The sequence below is a fragment of the Embiotoca jacksoni genome, unplaced genomic scaffold (genome assembly GCF_022577435.1).
Source record: "Embiotoca jacksoni isolate LCO1_2020_lvr unplaced genomic scaffold, fEmbJac1.0.p SCAF_21, whole genome shotgun sequence".
Lineage (NCBI taxonomy): Eukaryota > Metazoa > Chordata > Actinopteri > Embiotocidae > Embiotoca > Embiotoca jacksoni.
Genome location: NW_027185352.1, coordinates 9376705 through 9386229, shown reverse-complemented (window position 1 = coordinate 9386229; position 9525 = coordinate 9376705). Strand labels below are relative to the sequence as shown.

Genomic DNA, 9525 nt, shown 5'->3' with positions numbered 1-9525 from the left:
GGCAATCAGGCCATTATGCAAGAATCGCGACAGGCCCAATAACAAAGCAGCCAAACGGGGATCCATTTTGGTCGTGTGTAAAATGATCGTAGGTCAACATACCTTGGCAGCTTGGCAGAATCAGGTGGAAAAAGGGTGCTAATGTGTAAAGGGCTGCCCTTACACAGACTCCAATATATGCATAATATGACCTTATGCTTTTATCTTTATGCTGTATGCTAATAAGCTTTTATCGCCAAAGGGAAACTCTTTAATCAAGTATTCTAGTGTACTCATGCGATTCAATATCACATACATAAAAGCTCACTTTGCATTGTGCATTTTAAATAGACATATTTTTTTTTACTCGGGAAGCTTTTCCCTCTACAATGAAAAATTACGATTCTATCGCAGTTGCACACATTTTTATCAATGCATCTGTTCTGCAAGATAATAAATAAGATAATAAATCAATTTCTTTTTGCAATAAAAGGGATTTCTTTTTGTCTTTGCAAGTCTCTGCGAGTCTCACAATCTCTGTTTCACATAATCAGACAGATGCGGCAGGCTGATCGCTATCTTCCGTTTCTGATTGATATCGACTGAAACAATTCACTGGCTGGATTCATAAAGTTCATGCCAAAATGGCAAAAAAATTTGATAACCGATATCTCCATCAGAATCTATCTATTGTTTATATTTATTCAGGCAGAATTGAAACAATGTGTTGATTATGCAACGTGAAGACAATGAATCATTATCATATTTCAAGTAAAAAAAAAAATGTTGTCCTGCATCACTGTGAACAGAAGATCTTTGGACATTTTCTGGAAGTAAATAGCACGTGGTGGACTCTTCATCAATGTTAGGTATTGGCTAAACAGCTACTTGCTTTAACACATCTTTAACTTGCCTGTGTTCTTTCTCAGTTTGGAGTTTATCTGCTTGTAATGTTTAAACTACAATTTGCTTCCATCCCTGCACCAGATACTCTCGACTTCTCGTGTTGGAAGCTGCGTTTCTACGGCAGGTGAACAAATTGCATTTGAGCCCAATGCACAAACTGCAGCCCAGTTTCTAGTGTGTGTGGACTGCACATGAACTGTGAGGGTGAGCGTTTGCGGAGGATGATAAAAACAACCTCTGAAACAGCCAAACGCCGACAGGTTCCCAGCCAGCCGGAATGGCTTGTTCTTGTTATAGGTGCAGCTGACGAAATAACCTGCACATCAGTCATTCTGGCACCGAGAGACGGCCTGGGGTTAAGTTCAACTCCCCCTCGGTGGGGGTGGGAGGTGATGGGGGGGGGTGCACAGAAAGAGCGCAAACAACCGATCGTTGAGATAAAGGCGGAGAGAGGGTGAACGCAAACAAGAGAGAACTAATAGGAACATGATCGAGCTCACTGTCCTGACCTGCAGAAATATGACGCTGCCAAAACAGGCTCCTGAAGGCAGAGCGTTTCCCTGCTGGGTCCGACTTGTCAGAGCTCAGCTCAGTGAACAGATGCAGGTGGTGTCGACACCAGAGAAGGTCACACGCTGCTCTATTATACCCGGTAGACTTTGTCGAAAGGACGATGTTTCGGTTTAATAGCTGCCCGTCAGCACCACTTCACAAGACATTTTCAGCTATTATTCCAAACACAAGGCGATGGAATTACCTCTGAAACGCGTCTCGTCTTTCATTGGATGCTTTAAGCGTCAGGATGACTCACTGGGGGCCTTCAGTGCCTTGCTTGAGGACACTCTGCCGATGAAGGAATCAAACCTGTGACCTTGCACTTCCCCTCCCGAGACAGCCCCTCCGAGTACCACGCCGCTGCACCGTGACGTCCATCTATCACGCTTGTTTTCAGAGGCTGGGCCTGAGCCCAAAGAGTAGCAGGGAGATAAAAATGTCTCACTTTTTTTTCTCGGCAAAGTCTTAAAGTAATGAGACTGCATGCCATGTTGTGATCCCAAAGCTCCTCTAAGACTGCTTTAATTAAATAGTGTAAGCTTGCAGTAGAAGAGCAATAATATTTTTCCGTATTAATCTGCACAAATGGCTGCAGAACAGAGTCGTTTCTCTAAAAATGGAGGCGCACGTTGAGTACGGAAAACTAAACTTTCCGTTTGTGCGCGACGGGTTTCCGAGCTGCTGACGGAATTAGTAGATCAGCCCGTTGCCACTTCGTCAAACCGTCTCGCGCTTCCATTTGCTCGACCTCCTCCGATAAGCGAGTCCAATTCTGCTGATGCGTCCCTGTCTGCAGTCGAACGGCCTCGACGACGTGCTTTCAATCAGCCTGCCGGCTTTGGGCCCCTGCAGTAGATCATCTCTCCACATCGCGGGGATCTGGGCAGCGAGGACGGCGAAACCTCCCCCTCATAAAACATTCATCGTCCTCTCCTGACGGATATCTACTGCACATGCAAACACTCTTCATCTTAAATTATTTCTCTACCTCTTCCTGAAATGTTCTCTCTTCCTCCTCCCCCCCCCCTTTAGCATCCATCACCTCTACTCCTTGTTGGCAAAGTGGTATTTCGTGTGTCAAAGTTAGCGCTCCTAAAGTGTGTGGCTGTGACCTTCAGGCTGTGGGACACCTCCTCCAACCGCTGGACGCTTCACGCCTGTGTCGAGCATTAATTCATTACTTGGCAGCAAAAGCCCAGTCATGCTTGTTTAGCAACCAGCAAGGGGAATTCGCCGTGCCCCGCATTTATATTCTGCATGTCGTTTGCCCTTTAGCACCCTCGGCTTGCTCGCCGAGAAATCCACTTGTCTGTTGTGTTTGGTCATTAACAGCTGCGACCACCTGTGTGGCCGTTTTGCTGCAGTATGAGCCCATGTGTGTTTGTTTGGCTTTCTGCAAGAGCTCGACAACAACACCACCACCACCACCACCACCACCACTACTACTACTACTACTACAGTCCTGCAGCACCGCAGCTTGGAGGACAAGATGTTATTAACATTAAAGAAGACCTTCGCACGGACATTTTCTTAATTTGTCGCCGGGTGTCAGGGGTGTGGTGAAGAATTCTCCCTCTCGTGCTCTTGCCAACTTCCTGATGGGGAAGACAAAGGATGGCACAGCCTTTTGGTGACATGTGGACTCAGACAGGTTCTTGGCAAAGCGGCGAGCTGCGTGTTTCAACAGAAGCACACCGGAGTCGACGGATGTGTCCTCTCGACAATCACCACTGAGTTGCAATAAGCTGGACTCAATGATAACAGCACGACTGCTGCTCAATCTCTCTGTGTGAAGCTACTTGGGTGTGTGTTCATGGCTGTGCACATTAAGAACGTGTGCGTGTTTGCGTACAAATATGTATGCAGTCATGTGGAAAATTTGCATGTTAAGTGCATCTGTACATGAGTGAGTGCGCGTGTGTGTGCGTGCGTGCGTGCGTGTGTGCGTGTGTGCGTGTGTGTGTGTGTGTGTGTCTCTCTGATGACAGCAGGCTGATTAAGCTGTTGCATAGTAATGAGCTATGGCTGTCTGTCTGGCAGCTGCTCTGACAACCTCTTTTCACAACTAGTCCACCCACACACACACACACACACACACATAAGTGCGCACACACACACACAAGCAGGCATTTAAGTGCATGCACCAACACACACACACACACACACACAAAATTCTAAAAAGGCATCAAAGCTGACAACTGATCCATTGTTGTTTCTGTTGCAGTTTAATCATGGGGAAAGTTGTGCTGCTGCAGAGGAGGATAATTAGTGATGCATTAAAGAGAAAGATCACGTAACAACACACACAGTTTCCTTCAGCCACAGCTAACGGCTACACTTCCTCTCCTTCACCCTTCTTTGTTGTGTTCTCCCCCTGATAATGACTGCCACTCAGGAATAACAGTCATTTCCTGCTTCAAATCACCGATGTCTGGGGAAATATCTGCCACAGGCAGTGTGTGTGTGTGCGTGTGCGTCTAGCAGTATGTGCGCGCCTCATGCTGTGTGTGCTCGACTACCTGGTGCGTGTGCGTGTTGCGTGAGGTCATGTGCGTGCCTATAAGAGGCATCTAAGTCCCCCTCTGTCCCCCCCCCCCACCACCACCGCCACTGTTACAAATGTCTCCAGGGCAACAAGATGGATGTTTAAGAGCAAGCCGTCCCTCTCTTCCTCATTTCACGGAGGTCAGTGTCAACACAAGAACATGGGAGACTAACAAACTGCTCAGAGGAGACGTAAAAAAAAAGGGGAGGCGGGGAGGGGGGAATTAACAAATCAACATACCGAGTTCGAGGGTTTTTCTTTCACGCGGGTAACACGCAGAGGAAAGGTAGTTTACCCGTACCACGTTTGTTTATGTCTGCGACCTGACTTTGTAGGTAGGATGGTTAACAGCGGGTAGGGTTACATATCTGACAAACATAATCTTCTTATTCTCTCAATAGCACAGATACACACATATATGGCTTAGAGATAGGGAAGGGGAGGGGAGGGGGGGGGACACAGTGCCCCCCTCCCCTCCCCTTCCCCTCCCAACTGGGACCCGGTAACGCACAAGACACCAAAAAGGTAATGTATAGCCATCGCCTTACCTTGTTGATGTGCCCTTCCTCACATCACACATCATGCACTTAAAAGCCTCTGCCGTGTTCTTGTACGTGCACACGCTGCAGTCCCAGAACCCCTCTTCGGGGGAGGTCTTCGGTTGACGCTTCGGCCTTTTTTGGAGACAATAAATGTGTAATGAAAAAAAAAATATTAAAATAAATAAATAAGAGAGAGAGAGAGAGAGAAAGAAAACGAACACAACGAAAAGAGAAGGCAAGCGAGAGGAGAGGAGAGAATAGACACGAGTGTGAGTTCAGCTCTCATCCGCGAAGGCTATCGTTAGCAAACATCTGGGTAAGCCTACAGGATTTAGGAAATCATCTGCAAGCGCGCTGTGATCCGACACTGTAATTGGCGATGAGGTTTTAACACCCGCGCGCGCCATTAGCGCACACGCGCGTACACACACACACACACACACGCACGCACACACACACACACACGCACGCACGCACACACGCAGTGAGAGAGCGAGAGGGAGAGAGACCGTAGAGAAAAACCAATTTTTTTTTTTTTTTTTTTCACCCCCGTGCGCTCGCCGATGTCCGCTCCCCTCCCTTTACTTTAGCCTTGAATATTGAGGACGCGCTGACTCGGTCGTTACCTTGTGGGACTCCTCTTGTCGCCCATGCCAGAGCAGGGTTTATCTGGAGGTGCTGCGACGAGCAGAAGTCGTGTAATTTCAAATTATTATTATTTTTTTTAGCAAAGAAGCGATGCGCCCGTGCCGCTCGGCTTCCAGCTGTCGTGGAAACTCCGCTTGGGAAATGGTCACGTGACTCGCCGCGGCCAATCAGAGGCCGGGTTACTTCCCGAGGCTGACATTCCTCTTGATGAATCAATGCCGCCTTCACGGACCCAATGTAAACTCCCAACTCTTGTTTATTAACGTATATATTTGGCACCCTTATTTGATTATTATTGATAGACGGGGACAGGTTATCGTAACCAGTCTTTTCCTAGATCTATTACACAGTCCTCTATACACAGGTTTTTCTCTCGAAGCAAATACCGTAGGTGATTTCAGATATTAACACACCTGAGGGAAAAAAAAAAAAAAATCACCTCGTGTTTCGATTTAAACGCCCAACGTCTTTATTCACGTCGGGTACAGAAACAGCAGCGTATGCTATTAAAAAAAAAAAAAAAAATCTCATAAACTGAAAAATAATAGAATAAACTGAATTTAGCAACATGAACGTGCAGTAAACACAACGTACACACACGACCGCGTGGCATGCAGTTAATCCATATTTCTACTTATAGTCGTCACATCTTAGAGAAATATGTTTGTTTACGTACAGCAATTATCCACCCTCGTTGTTATGAGCTCTACATTTTAAAGTGTTCCGACAGTACTTGAATGCAACAAAAACCACAGTAACTAATGCTCTGCGTCTACAGCAATGAATGTGGGATGCAGCTCAAATCAGATCACTGTACCGCGAATCCTTTCAGATCCCTGCATCCTCGCAGCCTGCAGAAAAGCCACCGCAATTATTTTTTTTTTCTATCACACACGCATAAAACATCAGGGAAATCCCGTTTTTTTTTTTTGTTTTTTTTTTTAAATTTGCGTGCTGACGCAAGCGGGAATCAAAAGCCACATTTCGAAGCGAACAGACGAGACAGTCAGGGGTCCCCAACCCTTTTCATATCAAGGACAACTAACTGGATGTCTCCGTCATCTCCCGACGAAGGGATTTTACTGCAGGGGAACCCCGACTGCAGCATTTTCATCTAACCATGTATATGTACAGTTTAGTTTAGGACAAGAGGTTTATGGTTACTCCTTCTCATTTTGCTGATAGTTTAATCCTTATGGTAATGAAGGGCTTTCTTTTTTTTTCATGTGAAATTTTAAATTAATTGTAAATTTTGCATTTTATTTTGTACTGTTTTGGCTGTTGGTCATTAAGATTACAGCAGTTAATACTTTACTGACATATTTATCACCACCTTTGACATTGAAAGACATATTGAAACATTTATGAAAAATAATCTTTCTATTAACAACGCCATGTCATAAATAACGTCTTTCTGCATTCTTTAACTGATTTTGCAGTCAATACTCAACTGCAAATTTGGTTTGTCATTAAAAAACACTTTATTGACTGATGTAAAAAAAAAAAAATCCATTTCGGAACAACCTTACAGAAAATCCCACTGGAATCATATCCTAACAGCCCTTCTGTAACTCAAAACAACTTAAACACGAAATATATACAGTATTTATCAAATAATTAGCTGCTGAAGTCCTTGTGTATTATCAGTCACTGAGCTCCTCCTCGTCACTGAAGTATGCACTCTTTTTGATTCTTGGTTTCTTCGAGTCAGAGGATGTTGAGGCGTTGCCCTCTTGAGAAACAACTCGCTGCTTCTTGCGCTTTGTCTCCTCTTCTTCAATACAGGCTTGCTGGAGAGGGAGTAAAAAAAGATGAGGAAAATATGTCACCGCTTACAGATAATATAAATGTTTGAAGACCTCTTCTAGTTTCAACAGCCTAAATTTTATTTAATACATTTATAGTAACATTTTATCTTCCCCTTTTTTCACTCAGTGTGTTGGATTTGCAGCTGATTTTTATCACACACACACGACACAGACTGCCCTTAACATCATTTTGTGACTCATAATGCAAAAACCTAAATCAAATCAAAAGATGACCAGATTTTATTTGTTGTCTTCCACTGCACACTTACCTGAAAAGCTATGGCTTGACTTAGACTATCTAAGGCTGGGTCTTCACCGTCTTCTTCACTTTCTTCTTCTTCTTCACTAAAAGGGAAAATAAATAGAAGTACTGTGACACAGCCCATTGCAAAATATCTCAAGCTATCTGCCATAAAATACTTACACGTGCTCAGGTTGTTGAGTCTTTTTCTTCTTTTTCTTTTCTTTCTTTTTCGGAGGTTCCCTCTCTCCCAGCATGTTTTTGGGGCAGGCGTAGCTCAGGTGTCCCGTGTCCTGAGATGTTTCATTTAAAAACACACAACTTGTTCGACATGTGTTTTCGTTCGGAAAGGACGGAATAATGATGACACTCGAAAATCCTAATTTAATCTAACAGGAAAAAGAAAGGTTGAATATGCACTGACCCCACATTCGTAGCATTTGGACTTGTCTGTGTAATTCCGTCTTCTTATAAACTCAGTTGCTCGCCCGTTGTCGACAGCGATGCTGGCTTTTACTGTTCTGCCAAACAACTGAGAGACACACACACACACACACACACACACTTCATTCAGACGAGTCGACACCCGTTCACGAAACATCACTAGCAAGTAGACTCGACCTTAGGCACAGTGATGTAACAAAACATGAACAATTCAGCCTCACCTGTTTGTTGTTAACTGCTCTTGCACAGTTATGAGCTGATTCTCTGTCCAGGAAGAGAACAAACGCCACCCCTTTACTCTGGCGCGTGTCTTTATCCTTAACGATTGTAACCCTGAGATAAACGCGACCGTTAATAGGAGCTATAAGAAAAAACTTAAGTGGTCGCTAAAACATCATTACTGGCCAGTATTCAGAGTTTTTAACTGACAGTGTTGGGAAGTAACTCTTTACATGTAATTCAATTACAACACAAATGTAATTGCAATCCGTTACTGAGGGAAAAAAATATGTAATTCAATTAAAGTTCCTATTCTGAATGTTGGCGATGACGAGGAGGTGACATCTGAAAATGCTATTTATTGTAAAAAAAAAAAAAAAAAAAAAAAGCTCACATGTAGAATTTAATATTCATTCTGTTACTTTGCATCTTTTCAGAGGAATTATTTCTACATGTAGAAAAGCTCCATACATGTGGCAGTGTGTGCTCAAGTTTTAAACCTAGATTTTGGTTGGTTCCTGTTTAATTTCTGCTAAATCACTGGCATTGCTTGAAGCAAACACACCAAGGCAGTAATGAAAGGAGTCATTCAGAAACCAGTGTGAAAAACCTAATGAACTGTAGTCAGCCCTTTTCATAGTTGTATCATCACTGAGCATGGAGTCAACCTGAATGAATCCTTTACTGCAGTCAGTTGTGATCTACATACTCGTGGTTTGTTTTGGTGGTCGTGCTTTAAATCCAAAACATTACCATTTTAATTCAAGTTATATTGAAGAACTTGCGACAGCAATCGGCGTCGAGCTCTGTTGTGTTGCGCTGTTCATACTGCCAAGTTTACATTTGTCTTTCAGGGCTTTTCAAATGTATGACCCAGTTTTGAATATTTGTCAGAAAAGGCATCAAATGTTACAACTTACTTTGAAGTAATTAAAATAGTGACATGTTTAACTAGTAATCTGTAACCTACTACTTTTCAAATGTGACCTTCCCAACGCTCACCCTGTTTGAGTTTTTACATCCCTTTAATATGTATAGAATAATAATAATAACAACAACAGACATCACTTACTTTACAACTTTTCCATATTTGGTGAATAGCTGAAAGGACACAAATATATATATACATATATATATATAAATATATATATAACAAGACAGGCTGCATGTTTCACGACACTGACAAACACTTGTCATGACGTATGGGGACCAACTCACCTTGTGCAGGTCGTTGTTGGTCAGAGAAAACGGCAGGTTCGACACGTACACGGTGCTTTTGCTCGGTGCCAAACCCCCGCTCATCCTGGACGCTGAAAAAACAAAACAAAAATAAAAGACACCCCCCTTTCCCCCAAATTAAAACAAATAATCACAAACCACTTCCTTTACACAAGTTGCATCGTGACTTCAAGCAAAAGATACCGTATTGAACAAACGACTTACCGACGCAACGTCCACCTGGGTAGAAAAACGACCTCGACTGGTTTAAAACGACAGGTTAGTATTATTATTTGTTGTTGTTGTTGTCTCTGTGTCTCTACCGGGGTACATAAACCGCCATTTAGGAAAAAAAAAAAAAAAAAAACGGGCAACCAAACGCCGCGTCTGCGCGTCGCGTGCTGATGACGCGCAGACGCG

The 9525-nt window shown here is 43.6% G+C and overlaps 2 protein-coding genes across 3 annotated transcripts in view; both read right to left on the bottom strand.

Moving 5' to 3' along the window:
• yaf2 (YY1 associated factor 2) overlaps window positions 1–5318 on the bottom strand; it is a 15830-nt gene extending 10512 nt beyond the window's left edge. The window contains exons 1-2 of the mRNA XM_069156808.1: window positions 5154–5318; window positions 4534–4659 (exon numbers count right to left, since the gene is read on the bottom strand). Of these exons, the coding sequence (XP_069012909.1) occupies window positions 4534–4659; window positions 5154–5179 (152 nt within the window). The 5' untranslated portion in view covers window positions 5180–5318. The remainder of the gene's footprint in view (window positions 1–4533; window positions 4660–5153) is intronic.
• A 1314-nt stretch (window positions 5319–6632) lies between these two features.
• On the bottom strand, window positions 6633–9461 carry zcrb1 (zinc finger CCHC-type and RNA binding motif 1). 2 transcript variants are annotated; one of them, XM_069156805.1, is made up of 8 exons: window positions 9331–9461; window positions 9106–9231; window positions 8960–8988; window positions 7890–8001; window positions 7649–7756; window positions 7408–7517; window positions 7253–7328; window positions 6633–6965 (listed from the first exon to the last, which is right to left on the bottom strand). In XM_069156805.1, the coding sequence occupies exons 2-8, from the start codon at window positions 9187–9189 to the stop codon at window positions 6819–6821; spliced, it is 666 nt and encodes a 221-aa protein (XP_069012906.1). In that variant the 5' UTR covers window positions 9190–9231; window positions 9331–9461; the 3' UTR covers window positions 6633–6818. The 2 variants fall into 2 exon arrangements, with proteins under 2 accessions (XP_069012906.1, XP_069012907.1); XM_069156806.1 differs by having other exon boundaries at window positions 9106–9197.
• Window positions 9462–9525: the final 64 nt, after the last annotated feature.